This window comes from Myiozetetes cayanensis, unplaced genomic scaffold, assembly GCF_022539395.1.
Source record: "Myiozetetes cayanensis isolate MyiCay16 unplaced genomic scaffold, myiCay2020 scf17, whole genome shotgun sequence".
In the NCBI taxonomy this organism is placed as follows: Eukaryota; Metazoa; Chordata; class Aves; order Passeriformes; family Tyrannidae; genus Myiozetetes; species Myiozetetes cayanensis.
Genome location: NW_026087378.1, coordinates 6,841,401 through 6,857,022, shown reverse-complemented (window position 1 = coordinate 6,857,022; position 15,622 = coordinate 6,841,401). Strand labels below are relative to the sequence as shown.

At 43.8% G+C, this 15,622-nt stretch overlaps 1 protein-coding gene and 1 long non-coding RNA gene across 2 annotated transcripts in view; one reads left to right on the top strand and one right to left on the bottom strand.

Moving 5' to 3' along the window:
* The window catches only part of LOC126638554 (uncharacterized), a 1,011,613-nt gene that overhangs the window by 88,632 nt on the left and 907,359 nt on the right, over positions 1 to 15,622 (top strand). The gene's annotated exons all lie outside the window — the stretch shown is intronic.
* On the bottom strand, positions 1,086 to 7,622 carry CUNH5orf47 (chromosome unknown C5orf47 homolog). The gene is made up of 5 exons (XM_050312518.1): positions 7,394 to 7,622; positions 6,400 to 6,491; positions 4,874 to 4,976; positions 2,658 to 2,704; positions 1,086 to 2,286 (listed from the first exon to the last, which is right to left on the bottom strand). The coding sequence occupies exons 1-5, from the start codon at positions 7,620 to 7,622 to the stop codon at positions 2,260 to 2,262; spliced, it is 498 nt and encodes a 165-aa protein (XP_050168475.1). The 3' UTR covers positions 1,086 to 2,259.

Sequence of the window (15,622 nt, the reverse complement as noted above, 5' to 3'; positions counted from 1 at the left end):
GGAGAAACAGTTGTTTTCTGAATCTCTACTATATGATCCAGTGCCCTGAGGTTCCCCTTATTTATTTCTGACTCCTTCTAACAAAGAGGGCTTAAATAAAGTTTTTGGTGTATAAACCAACCATTTCTTTTTTTCTTGTTGAACACGTTACTTACTTAGACCATATACGAGATTTTAATGGAACATTACAATTACTTTTCTTTTGCAGTTTACACTCAATGGTCACATGAATTAAAAAAGGAATGCACAGGATGGATGGGGATGGCTGTCTGGTTTGTAAAGCTTGAGCTGGGTTCTTCTCCAGAGCCTTTTCTCAGCAGTTTAACTTCTCTGACTGCCCTTGTTCCCAACTGTACCTTTGCAATCTGGCCACTACAGTAGAAAGCTGCACTTCATCACCCAAGTTAGAAATGGAACCTGAATCAGCATTTTGCCCCACTGCAAACAGCTGTTGTGGCCCAAAGAGATGTGAAATGTAAGAGCCCTTTCAAAGTACTGCCAGCTGAAAGTTTTTTTCAATTAGTAGATCCAAACCAATTAATTATATCATCATCACTGTACAGACCTTTTGGGACTGCAAGAGGTAAATGGATAGGGATGATCTAGGGCTATATTCATCTTTTATAATTTCTTCCTTTTAAAATGATTTAGCATAGTCCCACAGACAGAGGTCTGGATTTATCCAAAGAATCTTAATGTGTTGGCTAAACTTCATTCAGAGATTCAGGTTAATGCACCTCATCTATCCTGTTAAAGTAGCAATTATGCATCTGGAAGTAAAGCTCTGTTTCCAAGGCCCCTTAAGTCTGTGCCAGTAAAAGTACCATCTGCAGCTGTGGTTTACAAGAAAAGAAACGTTAGAGCAACAACTCTACAATTTACAAACCAGGATTATAAACTAAAAACTCCCCACACAAATATTTCATTGATAGAACTGTGGGTACAGGGAAACCATCTCATTTGGTCAAAAAAAAAAAAAATAAAAATAATAAAAAAAAAACCAATAATAATAAAAAAAACCCAAACACCAAAACCCCATGTGTGACTCCAAACATGTATTTTCAAAATACCAAAGAACTATGACATTTTTGCTCTGCCAGAAAAATGATCACGTCTTGATTGAATACTTTGCCTTCTCATTTCCTTTTCCAAGCTGAAATGTCAACTATTTTAAGTAAAATCAGAATATTACCCAACCACAAATCAGAAAAGAACCTTGATGCCAGAGCTGTCCTCAAAAAGGTACATTGCAGTTATACACCTTCAGTTATACACCTTCAGTTTTACTATTAAAAAACAGAGAAGAAACCCTTCCAAATGCACTGCTGCTTAATGACACAATCACCAGCATGTTATTAAAGCTCAACACTCTGACATTCCAGTCTTTATATCTGCAAACACCAAGATATTATGCCATGAGAAAACAATTCTTTTATTGAAGCTAAGGATGTCTAATTGTGACAGGTGAACATTTTAGCTCAAGAGATGAAATCCATATACATAACAATTTTTATGCAGTTTTCACGTTCCATTTACACTATTTGCTTGTTTTAAAGGCTTTAACAGTCAATCAAGAGTTCAAGTACTAAATTTCCTAACACAAGAACATTGTACAGTGTTATTGAAGACAGATAGATAAACAACACCTTCTGATTATGATGATACCATTGTGTGCCTCCCAGTGAACAGTAACACTGAATCCGTAACAGAAAACATTCACCTGGTTTCATATTCAAAATACTTGCTGAGATTCATGTATAAATGGATGAATGAACAGAGAGGGTTATTGTGTAATATTTCAATATAAGAAAGTCAAATTTATTCAAATCAGTAAGAAAAAAAGTAGGGTTTCTATCATGTGTGGAGTTCTGCCTTACCGAATTTGTGTTTGTTTATTATTCTGACAAGCTACAAAAATAAAAGATATAAATACAGAGACAACACTAAATGTGTATCTTTTCTTTTGCAAGAAAACTGTCACAATATTATGCTCATTAAAAAGCTTTCGAAAACTAATAGCTCAGTGAAACACTAGACTTAATGGCTTGAAATAAATATCTTGCAACAGAGCTGTTTAAGCCACTGTAAAAACAAACCTCTTAAACAGCAGAAGCACAAACACCAACCAAACAACAGAGAACCTGTGTTCACTGAAGTCACTTGCAGTCTCACTGCTGACTTCAGGAAGAACTAGATCAAAATAAGAGCTTTCATTACTTTTATATTTCCTTTTGCACTGAATCTTCCTTTATTTTCTTGCTACACCCAGCCAAATATGGACTCCTCCTGGAGAAAAAAGTGACAAAAGAGAAGTGGTGCATTCCCTTTAATAGAAAAAACCTCTCTATTTAAAGTGAGTCAAATAAAGAATATTCAGATTCCTCAGATTTTACTTAAAGATTTAGCACAATAATAAGACAAAATCCACCTCCCAGCCTTGGCAAAGCACACAGTCCTTTCTGTGAGGATGGAGCTGTTCTAGTCCCCAAACACCATTGAAATCTTGAAAAAAATTTGAGTTCAATGTCAATAATATTTAATTTTCCAACTGTCACTTATTATTATAACATTAAACAAGATCAGTGCATCTTTTTTAATATTAATTTGTTTCTTTCAGTATTTAAGCTTGCTTGGCAGTTAATGGACTGTATACATACCCTGTCCAGGTATGCCCCATTCTGTGAAGTTTGGTTCATACCAGAGCCTGTGGGAGAACATTATGTGGAAGCAAATCATCATTTTCAGTCACATTGAATCTAATCTTAATTGCAACATTCCAAGGAGTAAATAGGGAGCATTAGAATTCAAGTAGACTTTTTTTTTTTGTCCTCAAGAAAACCCATTTATAGATACAATAAAATGCAACATTAATTTTCTAGCGTTGTTAATCCAGGAAAAAAAAAAAGATAAAAGTGAACCCAGTTTATTCAAATTTGTTGATCCATATCTAAATGTCTGCTCATATGATTCCATTTGCTTCTTGATTAATGAAAATTTCAGATCAATAGGAGAATTATCTCCTAGATTTGATGTTGTGCAAAATCTGCTAATTAGAAAGAAGTTATTAGACTTGATGCTTTTCACCTAAATAGGGCTTAATAACAGATTCTCAGCTGAAGCTCCAGAAAAATGAGGTACAATTACAATTACAATTAAGGACAGAGTAAGTGGAGAGGGGAGAGGGTTTGGCTGGGTGGGTGGTTGGTTGGTGGGGTTTTTTAAGTCACTGGGAATTATGTATAAAGAAAATGCTCTCCCTCAAAAAAGAAATGATTGTCTGAAAAGGAAACAGGCTCTGTCCATAAGTACAAGCTTAAGCAGCACATTGTGCATCCATAACAAACAGAGAAACCATTATAGTAAGGATATCATCTATAAGCAGAATTTTGGGGTTTGGGTTTGGTTTTTTTTTCAATAATTTGAAATGTTTGAGGCAATAACCTGTCGAAGATTTCTCCTCCTTTTTCCTTGTCCCTTGTTCTCCTTTTTCTTGATAGCAAACAAAAAAAATCCAGGAAGATTTTTTTTTAATTCACTATCCTACATATCCATAGATGTGTGTATCTTACATATTTGTTTTTGTCCAACATATACATTCATAGCTGTGCACAAACACTTGTGCAGTGATCTAAGCCGTAGGAGAGAGCATGTGGAACAGTGTCCATATGAGGAGAGATTTTAGTAGACTGGAACTTTTTAGCATAGAAATATGGCAGAGGCCAATGGAATCTCAACTGATAAAAAGAATATGAATAGCACATAATGAACACCCATCATGTCATAATTCCAGAATTAATCAGGAGTTGGTTTTATAGCCAACAAAAGAAATTTTTATCCACATAATGCAAAATATTTGCAAAATAAGTGCAAAATACATTGTTGAAGCACATTGTAGAATTTCTTCTCCTAATCCAGTAACATCCACTGTAGGTTTCAGGGGACATTCACTGGGGTAGAGATTTCTGTTCTGAATCAGAATTGCACTTCTTTTGTTCTCACGAAGAAAATTTTTGAGGGAGTATTTTGTTGTCACCTAGGTGGAAATCTAATCTAACATTTTACAAAATAAGATACTGGCAGGAATGGGCCACATTTTGGGATATATGTGCCTTCATGTGGAAAACTTCCATCAACACAAATGCAAGCGAAGCAGAAGTGTTGTGTGTACATGTCATTTTGTAACTTGCCTGATAACTCTTCATGGATTAGCATATTCTTTTTCCTAAAAATTCATCAGACTGTGAGGCTAGAAATTCCAATTCCATTTGTAAGCATACACTGTATTATCTTAAATTGTGCAGCAACTACAATGTCTCTAATTGAAGTTGGCTGAATGCACAGCACCAGTTTCAATTCCCGAGTCATTTTCCAGTAATGAAACAGCTGAATTCAGAGCACAGTGTGAGAACATGCTCGATGGTTATGTTAAATTGTGTTACAGCAGCCTTTGGGGAGCATCTCATTTATTTATTGTCGGTATGAAACCAGCCTCTATTTTTCTATGTGGAAAAATAAATTATTATTCATACAAGTAGTGCCTTGGACCGATCTGTGAGTAAGTTCAGTCACACATTTCACATGTTGAGTACAATTTGCAGATGTTTTATGTTCATGTCTTTAATGTCAGATTGCAGCAAACACTTCCACCATCCTTCCTCCAAATTAATACATATAAGATCCTCAATGAAACATAAGGGGCTTTTCAAATAAGGCTGGAAGTGTCTAAAGTATGCAATGAATTCCATTTGTGAGTTGTAAAACCTACTACCCAAAACAAACAGCTGAATGGACCTTAAACTTTGGGATCTTGAGTCAAACCAGTTGTATTAATATTTTTTCTAGTAAAATAAAACATTATCAGTTCATTTCCTACCTTCTCCATCCAGCTGACTGCAGGCCAACAGTCGACTTCTGAACCTTTCATTTTCTTCAAGCATTTTTGAAATGACTTTCCAGACCTTATGCCAGACTTTGGACTGAAAGATGAAATGTGAAGCATATAAAAAGTTTGCATTAAAACATCTATAGGGCAGAGCTTTAAATGCTACACAATGACTATGAAGCCTAGCTGGGTTTTTTTTGTTGAGGAGTGGGAAGGAGAAGTGAAGAAGGGATATATATGTGGGATACTGGAAGAGTTGCCTCTAAGTCAAAGCCATAAATTCCTCCACGAATTTCCACATGAGATCTCCTCCTCCTTTCTTGCCTAGAACTCTGTGTTTATTCAGGACTTGTGAAGTGCCCTTCTAGATAAGAAAAGCTTATGAAAATGTGTGTAGAGCCATTAAGCTCTCTTCAAAGTTATCCATAATGGGGAAAAATAAGATTGTTTATTTTTCCAGGAGCAAAAACTTTCCCATGTGATCCCTCAACAGCACCATAAATCAGGCCCCATGCTCGGGTTTCAGAGTGGTGTTGCTTATTTCATATCAAATCCATATTAATCTGTTTTATAGATGTTGATAACCTTTATTTTAAAGGCATAAAGCTATGTCTGTAGTCGGCATATTTCAGACTTGGGCATTGAAAAGATTAAATTGGAACTGTTGATAAAGGCACCCAGACAGAGGTGGCCTAACAAACAGAAATGGCTGTTGACACACTGAAGTTTGGACTTTTGCTGGACCCCATTTGTGAATCTAGTTTAAAGACAGTTCCTTTCTCATGGACATTTATAGCTAAAACATAACACACATTCCTCATTCTTCTTGAAGACTATTTGATGCACCAGCAGAGTGATGTTCTAGGATGTTATTAGCTGTTCCTCTGCAGTCAGTAGCATTTTGCTGTTTTCAAATCAAGTATCTATGACATTACTCTATTCCAGTCAGGCTGATTACTTGTACTTCACACATTACAAAATCTCATAACAAGTTACCGTTAAATAAATGTCTCTTTTAAAATTTCAAGCATTTGTAAAACTAATGAACAGGAACAGAAATACATCTTTGAAGCAGAAAGCAATTTTGCCTTGCTACAGGGACGGTGTTAATACCTCTGATTCCTGCCTTTGCTTATTTGTAACCTGTGGGATTTCTTTGTTTAAAACATGAGAGGAAGAGGAGCTGCAGAGCTTTCTCCTGCTGGGTTTCACCCACAAGGTGTGCAGTGCCCTGGCCCAAATCCAGCAAAGCATTTCAGTACAGGCTTTAAGTCAATAGCGTACTCTCATTTTTCAAGGTAAGCACACACTTAAGTGCTTTGTTGAATAAGAGCCAGGATTTTAAAGCCTCCAGAGAGGGAAAATAATACCATTTTTTCTTTTCTGTAAGTAAGGATTTCAGTAACAGGCTACCAATTCCATCTTTTAATCTCCCTCATGCTCTCTCACACACAGAACAAGCAGGAAGCAGTTTTCTCAAATTCCATGGCAGCTAATTCAGCTCCCCCATTTTATACCTTTTTCTTCTTCCGTTTTATGACTTTATCAACATTTTTTGAAGGGATGGGAAAGTCAAAGGGGTGAGCTTTAGCCTTAGCCTCTTGGTCACCTAGAAAGAGAAATTAGAAAGCATTTTTTGAGTACTTATGATATATTCCTAAGGAAGTGGTTGATCACTGGAAGTGTTCAAGGCCAGGCTGGATGCAGCTCTGAGCAACCTGGTCTAGTGAAAGTGTCCCTGTCCATGGCGGATGGTTGGAATGAGATGATTTTTATGGTCCCTTTCAACTCAAACCATTCTGTGATTGTACATTCTTTTGAATTTTTCACCAATGTAAGTTTAACACCCAGTCCAACTGTGCTGGGCACATTAAACCACAGAATCACAAAATGACTGAGGTTGGAAAACACCTCCAATATCATCGAGTTCAACCTTTTGATCAAACACCACTTTGTCACTCAGCCCAGAGCACCAAGTGCCACATCCACTCATTCCTTGAACACCTCCAGGGATGGGGACTCCACCACCTCCCTGGGCAGCCCCTTCCAGGAAGAAATTCCTCCTGATGTCCAACCTGAACCTCCCCTGGCACAGCTTGAGGCTGTTTCCTCTTGTCCTGTCCCTTGTTCTCTGGGAGCAGAGCCCGACCCCTGCCTGGCTCCCCTGAGCCTCCTTTTCTCCAGGCTGAGCACTCCCAGCTCCTTCAGCTGCTCCTCACAGGACTGACTCTCCAGACCCTTCCCCAGCTCTGTTGCCCTTCCCTGGGGAAGAACTGGACACAGCACTTGAGGTGCCTCAGCAGTGCCCAGCACAGAGGGACAATCACTGCCCAGGTCCTGCTGTCACATTATTGCTGATACAGACAATTAAGACAATTCTTGTGAGCCATCTCCACCCCTCAGATAGCGAGGGAGGTCCCGGTGGGACAATACCCAAAGGCCACCCCTGGAAAGGGACAGGCGGGGGGCACAGCCCTGTGCTGAGCCGTGCCCGGGATCTCTGACACCTACCGGGGGGGCGGCTGCCGGGTCTCCCCACACGGCAGCTCCCCGGGCCGGGGCTGGGCTCGTCCTGCGACTCCGGGGCGGCCCTGGGGCTCCCGGCCGGGCCAGGGGGACTCTGCCCGGAGCTCTGCCGGGACCTCCGGCCCAGGCGGATCACGGAGCCGCAGCGGTGCGAGCCGAAGCTGTTCACATACACGAGGGACACGGGCGGGCGGCTGCGGCGGCCGCGCTCCATCTGCGGTGGGGCCGGGGGGCGGCCGCGGCTGAGGGGAGCCGGGGGGTGAGGGGAGCCAGGGGTGAGGAGCCGGGGGTGAGGGGAGCCGGGGGTGAGGGGAGCCGGGGGTGAGGGAGTCGAGGAGTGAGGGGAGTCGAGGAGTGAGGGGAGCCGGGGGTCGGTGAGGGGAGCCGGGGGTCGGTGAGGGGAGCCGGGGGTCGGTGAGGGAGCCGGGGGTCGGTGAGGGGAGCCGGGGGATCGATGAGGGGAGCCGGGGGCTGAGGGGAGTCGAGGAGTGAGGGGAGCCGGGGGTGAGGGGAGCCGGGGGTGAGGGGAGCCGGGGGATCGGTGAGGGGAGCCGGGGGCTGAGGGGGCCGGGGGTCGGTGAGGGGAGCCGGGGCTGGCAGAGGTGGATGTCCCTCTTCCTCTGGCCAGTACTAGGGTTTAGCACACGGTGCTGCTGCCCGAAGCCATGTATTGATATATTTCATGCAAGATATTGATCTATTCCTGCCAGTGATAGGCGGACTCCGGTCTGAAGGCTGGTTGACGCATTGTTTGTCTGTACAGCGGAGGAACCAGCGGCACCTCCTTGGTGCGGGTGCTGCTGCAGATCCTGCCCTGACAGAATGAACTGCACTCCAGACAGTCCACCTGCTCCAGCCACTTGCTGAACAGTAATGAAACATTAAATACCTGTTGTCGTGTTGTCCTTCAGGCAGCAGCAGCTGCATGATACGGAGAGGATGCCCAGCGTGGTCCGCCCAGCCAGTGCAGGTGGTCGGCAGAGATGTGTCCCACTGCAGCAGTGGGTTTGCTGGATATGGACAGTGACAACTGGATTTCTGAAACCACTTAAGAGCACAAGTCATAGAATCACAGATTGGTTTGGGTTGGAAGAGATTTAAACATCCTTTCGTTCCAATTCCCTGCCCTGGGCAGGGACACCTCCCACTAGACCAGATTGCTCCAAACCCCATCCAACCTGGCCTTGGACACTTCCAGGGATGGGGCAGCCACAGCTTCTCTGGATAACCTGTGCCAGGGCCTCACCACCCTCACAGCAAAGAATTTACATCAAGTCCCACTTATGTTTTCTTTGACACCTAAATACTGCTCTGGATTATTTCCCAGAGTTTCAGCACCCTTGGCTGCCCAGAGGAGAGGCAGCATTGTGAATTAGAAACAATAAATTCTATGAAAACTTTTTTTTCTAATTGTTTTAACAGCACCAGCAATGTGAATGGTGCTGACAATGGGTCACCCTTGGGAATGGATCCAAAGAGACCACGAGGCCAACTGAGGTCCTGCCCAGCCTTTGAGGAGGCCGAGGGTCCCTGTGTGTGTCCAGGAAGGGCAGGAGAGCTGGGGAAGAGTCTGGAGAATCAGTCCTATGAGCTGAGGGAGCTGGGGGGGCTCAGCCTGTAAAAAAGGAGGCTCAGGGGACACCTTCTCGCTTTCTACAACTCCCTGACAGGAGGAGGGAGCCAGGTGGGGTCGAGCTCTGCTCCAAGGGAACAGGGGACAGGACAAGGGGAAATGGCCTCAAGCTGCACCAGGGGAGGTTCAGGTTGTACATCAGGAAGAAGTTCTTCCTGGAAAGGGCTGTCAGACATTGGAAGGGGCTGCCCAGGGAGGCAGTGGAGTCCCCATCCCCGGAGGTGTTCAAGGAACGTGGCACTCGGCGCTCTGGGCTGGGGGACAAGGTGGGGATCGGTCGCAGGTTGAACTCGCTGATCTCGGAGGTTTCGCAGCCCCAAGGACTCCGTGATTCCCAGATCCCGCGTTCCCGGCCGGCGGGTGCAGCGCGGGCGGGCCCCGCCAGGTGGCGGCCGCTCCCACGGAACCCGCCGCTGTCCCGGCCCCGCAGCGCCGCCCGGCCAAGCATCCCTGGATTCCCAGCTATTGTACACACTGTCACAAAAAGGCACGTTGTGCATGCAGCTGGAAAAGGGAAAAAAACAACTTGCAGAGGCACAGCCCGACAGTTCGCCTGAGTAATTTGTTATTTCCCAATTATAAAAGGGCATCTCCTGCAGACTCCGAAGGGTACGGACTAAAAAGGAGGTTATAGATATGACACAGCCACCGAGTCAGGAGCCTTGAGATCAACTGTGACCTCAAATATCAGCTATGACCTCCTATATTAGGAAAAAGTTCTTCCCCCAGAGGGTAATCAGGCACTGAACAGGCTCCCCATGGCAGTGGTCACGGCCCCAAGGCTGCCAGAGCTCAAGGAGCATTTGGACAATGCTCTCAGGCACATGCTGGGATTGTTGGGGTGTGCTGTGCAGGGCCAGGGCTTGGAGTTCGAAGATCCCTGTGGGTCCCCTCCAGCTCTGGATATTCTGTGCTTCTACGATTCTCAACTCCACCCATCCCCAACCCCAAACTTCCCTCCTCCTCTGCAAAGACCTGCACTAACCACCTGTCCCAGTGAGGTGGCAGCCAGCGAGTTCAATTCGGGAGTATTAAACCCAGAGAGAGGCAACCCAAAACCTTCATGAAAAACAGATCCTGGTGTACAAATTTCCCCAAGTCCATCACTCACACATCCCTGACCAAGAAATCCCTCCTTTAGCTGAAATACACCTCAGTCCACACCACAACCCCCCACTGAATACTCACACATAAACCTACCCAGCCCTGTATTCATTCCATGACTGTCCCCACACTCTGCAGGGACACTTGCTGCTTTATCTTCCTGGGCAGGAGCTGCCTTTGCCAGCTGGCAGGATGCTTCCTTCCTCCGGCCTCGTCAGGGCATCACAGCTGCCAAATCAGTGGTTTCCTCAGCACCTGTATTTATGGAATATGCTTCCACCCTGCTAATGCAAACACACATGCCTCGTGTGGCACATTTTGCCCACTTTTCCCAACAGCACATTGCCAGGACTTTGATCTCAAATGCAAATTCAGCTCAGATCCCTTTTAGGATCTGTTGCTGCTCAGAAAAATCAACGTCACCTAAAATCTATCTGCAGATCTGTCAAGTTCAGCTATTTTAGCTGCACGCTGCTTTTCATCCACCTTTCCACACCTGTGAATTGACTACCAGCTGGCCACTATCTCTGCATTTATCAGTGAAAAAACATCTCAGCTTTTCACCACAGCTGCGACTGTCTACTTAAAAATAGCTCAGATTCCAGCTTTCAGCCTGCACCTCATCGAGTTTGTTTTGTATTCCAATGTCAGCTCCTCCAGCTCAGAACTTGTGTTGGTTCCTGAATTCCATTGTTTCAGTTTTACTTTGGACAAGCATGTGCCTTCATCTGTGAACCCTGACAAAGGTTTTAAAATGAGGCAGGTTTTGGTGGTAGCAAACCTACAGTTCATGCCAAGCAGAAGGAAGGAAGGAGCTGATGGGATATTGCTGCACACACAGTCAGTGATTCCCTGAATAAACCCCACCCTTCTGCTGCTGTTGGAGATTTGTTTTTCTCTGAGCATTCTTTGCAGTGGAATTCGACAAAGTACTCACATGATTCAACATAATTCATAAAATCAGGGAGGGGCCTTAAAGCCCATCCAGTTCCACCCCCCTGCCCTGGGCAGGGACACCTTCCACTAGATCAGGTTGCTGCAACCTCTGTTCAACCTGGCCTTGAGCACTTCCAGGGATGGGGCAGCTTCTCTGGACAGCCTGTGCCAGGGCCTCACCACCCTCACAGGGAAGAATTTCTTCCATTCATCTAACCTGAATTTACCCTGAAATTCAATATAACTCAGGCAAGGCCAATTGCTCATTAACTGTTACATTATCTTGATCAACTGCAAACAGTGAATACAGGTGAAATAGGAGTCTAACACTGTGAACAGGGATTTTCACATGAAAAGTGTGCTAATTCTGACAACAGCTACACTCAAACCTTGTTAATTATATCCTCAGCAGTAGCACAAACAATTATTCTATCACTTTCATTTTCACAGAATATTTAATAAGAGTCACTGGTGTGAGGTATTTCATTAGAATGTGGTTACTCTACAGAAGACACTGGGGACCATTTATTAGTGTAACCAGGAATCATTATAAAAACAAAAGTCACCGCTTCTGGTAAGTCAAAGCAATGCATTTGCCTTCAGATTCTGCTTAGTTGCAAAATTTCATCATTTACCCTGGCTCTCAGTTAATTGTGTGAGCAATGGCTGGGCAGCAGAGAGAAAAAATGGCCAACTGCCCTTGGAATGCACCTGGATTTCACAGCACTGAACCTGCACATCTCCAACTGCTTTACAAACCATTCACGTGGGAATTGCTTCCTCTATACCACTTATAAGGAAAGGCCTATTTTCCCATCTCTTCATACTGTGCATGAAATTATTTAGCAGATTGTAAACTGAGTTTGTTACATAAAAGGCTGAGCCTCCCCTGGAGAGATTTCCAAATCACCGAGAAGATCCATAGGCTTTATAATCAAAACCCAAGTCAATGAGACCAAAACCCTTGGCTTAGAAGAACTTTGTGTTTTACAATATTTAAACAGAGATCGCCAATTGGAAATGAAACTATGGGGAAAACTCAGAAAGACAAAACAAGCCCTGAAATAACACCAGAACTGAACAGCCTGATTTCCAGGGGAGGCTTGTAGTCAAGTGGATAAAGCAAAAAGCAGGAAAGGACTTCAGTTGCTCTGGTTTCATTTTTCCACATAAATATGCAAGCTATTGGTATTAAGTGATGACATCCTTTGTTTCCAAATCAGAGACAGGAAAACTTTACCAAATTTTAGGCTGCAGAGACTATGAAATTAAATATTAGAAGTTACTCCTGCTATTCTGGGGAATGTGCAGTCAGACCCTGTGTGAACACACAGCTGAGAAAATTCAGTGACAAGGTGGGGATCGGTCACAGGTTGGACTCGATGACCTTGCAGGTCTTTTCCAATCTCAGTTCTGTGATTCTCAGCCATGAGGCCACTCTGTGATAGCACTGGGGCCTTTGCAGAACTCAGATACCAAACATTCCCTCCCTCCATACCCGCAGAGACATCAGGATGCTGCCAGAAAAGGAACTTGAGCAGGGCTCCTGTCTCCATGGATTGCTCACTCTGCAGAGAAAATTGAAGCAGTCACTGCTTTGTTCTGCCATCACATTCCTCCAAAGACACCCCCCCGTAAAAGCAATGCTTGAGCAAATTTTCTTGCTGCTGACTGAAGAGCTGAGTTGATTTAGCCAGTGTGTACAGAGCAACATCTGCCTGTGCACAGCTGGCCCGCTGAAGCAAAGCTGGGGGCTACTGCCTGCTGCTTAATGATGAGAATTCCTCAAAAACCTAAGGAATTGCATTTAGGTCACTGGCAGAAAATTCAGAAACACTTGGCATGAGCATTCTCCAACCCAAACCAGCACTGGGCATGAGCTTAAAGCCACAAGCACTGTCTTGCAAAGTGACACTCGGCTAAATTGACAACTTAATGCATAGCAAGGCCTAAACAATCCCTGCGCAAACTGATCCTGGTCCATGAGTCAGCAGCACTGTCAGATGGTGATTTACAGTGAGCAAACATTTTTCAAGCCTTGGCTTGGAGAAGGCTGGCAGAGACTTCTTTTTTCTTCAAATGCACTGCCCTACTAATGCTTTGCTACCCCTCCACAGATTGCAGATCTGGGCTAAGTTATTAGGGCACACATTGTGTGTCCACTGCATCTACCCCATCACTCTGCCATTTAAAAACAATATTCTTCAGTCCCATGAAAAGCAAATCATTCAACCTGCTAGAGTTTTGGAATAAAAAAAATACCACATAGCTGAGAGCAATAAAACTAAGTCCATTTAAAACATTAACAGAAACCCAAAATGTGTCCTCAGAGTTACCCTCTACCTGCACAGTGTTCAGAGGATTTAATCTCAGCTTTCATGACTTACCAGAAATAAATTTCAGGAAGCACAGTCAAACACAGACTTCATATATTTCTACATTTCATACATACCAGGAGGACTGAGAACCCTTGACCAGCAGATTTTGTGATGGAACCTTAACAGAACACGGTCTCCCAAGCTCCATAAACAAGGTGACTGAGAAAGGCTTCCCTTAGCGATATATATATTCAAATAAATCAACATTAAGTACCAAATTGTCTCTCTGGCAAGTTGTACAAGTCAGGAAATTGTAGTTCCTGTGTCATGAAAACAGGTGATATCTGATGGCATCAATCAGAGCATCAGGATTCAGGAAGAGTTTCAGTGATGCATTCAGAGCACTGATTCACCCCCTCCAATTTCTATGACTGCACAGACAGCTGTGAGTATATTCTTATCCCACAGGCTGTTTTTTATACTGACAGACTGAATCAGCTTATTTTACACAGAGGAAGAGATGTCAGTGTTTTTCCTCATCTATCCTTTCTGAGGCTATTACTTGTCCTAGATTTCCTGTAGGCAGGCACTGTGCACTCTGGGCTGGGGCTGAGCGAATAAACAGCAGCTGGAGGATCAAGACTGGCAGAAGAAACTGTCCAGCACAAACCTGACAGCTCAGAGACTGTCTTGAAGATACACCTCTGCCTTTAAATCAGCATGAGATGGGTTATATCCACCTCCAACCAGTGTGGAATGTGGCAGCTCAGTTAGTGCAAGGAGCACCAGGGAGAGCTGGTGGTGACTGTGCTCAGGCAGCTTCTGCTGAAAGGAAAGAGCTGGGATTCCATACTGTAGAAATTCTGGAATTTCACCCAGTAGGCAAACCTCCATCTTCTGGAGTCTGCCTGTACAATTTATTTATAGCTTCAGGACACACGGAACCCAAAAGGGATTTGTTACATCATCTGTCCCAGAAAGTGACTTCCCAGCAATTCAGAATCAGCAAAGCCATCACTACCAACAGTGATCATCTGGAGTTTTGAATGCTCTGGAGCTTTGGCATTTCACCTTACTGAGCTGAATGTTTTAGATTCCGCCTATATAAGAAAATTTCATTTATTAAACATTCACAAAGTATTTTGCAGTCTTCAGAACTGAAGAATTTTAGACTGAATACGTAAATCCCCAACTGTAAATCAGATATTGGATCCTGATAAACACCTCTAAGTTTACAGCACTTTGAATTGAAGTCAGTGAGGGAGTGCCTTGTTTGTGAAGGACATTGCTGATTCCACCACCACGGCATCCAGACTTAAACCCTCCATACTCCAGGGCCAAATTTCAAGTCTATCATACTTGTAAAAAACATCAGATAAACCTCTGGTAAGCACCATTTGCACTTGAAAACAATGTCAGGAATTTGCTAAGACATCGGAAAGGCTGAACTATGACTATTTCCTAACAATCCCGATGCAGAGAATGGAGGGATAACACTTTCCAGCCAAGTCACACTGGTCAATGCTGTCTGGTGCTCCTTGGCTGGCACAAAGGGCAGCACTGAGGAATTCCTGACTCACTGGGCATCTCCAGCCTCTATTTCTCATCCAAAGCATCCCAGCTTTTCGGTTTAAACAGTCATTTTGAGGGATTGGAAGTACCTGTACCGAGCAACCAGGGAAACTTTTCATTCTCATTAAAAACTAGTTTCTAAAGGCATTAGCTCCTAGGTGGGAATCCTCTGAAGCCAATGGCAAGCAATGCAATCAGCCTCTGGCAGAACTAATCCCATCAGAGCAGCAAGATCTGCATTTCCTGGAGCACCCACACAAAAGAAGGATACTCACCATCTACTTAACATTTACACCACCATTCCTTTCGTGATGGCACACGAGATTAGTGACAAAACTCTCGAATTCTTTCAGCACAGTTCCTGCTTCCTATCCTTGAAGAGCAAACACATAGGGTTGTAACATTTCAAGGGACTTTTCAGATATTTAGATATTTTAAATTAAAGAGTGAAACTAGCAAGCTCTTTAAAATGCCAGTTGTCCCCCTTCTGTATCTATCGGATCACAACCATGAGACAATTAGAAAAGAATCCTTGTCTGTCCATGCCTTGCTGGGCTCTGCCCTGGCCCCAGTCTGGTTATCTGCTTGTCCCAGCTGCACAGTGGTTTCTGACTGACATGCTAAAGAGAATTGGGATTGTTTGTCCTGGAA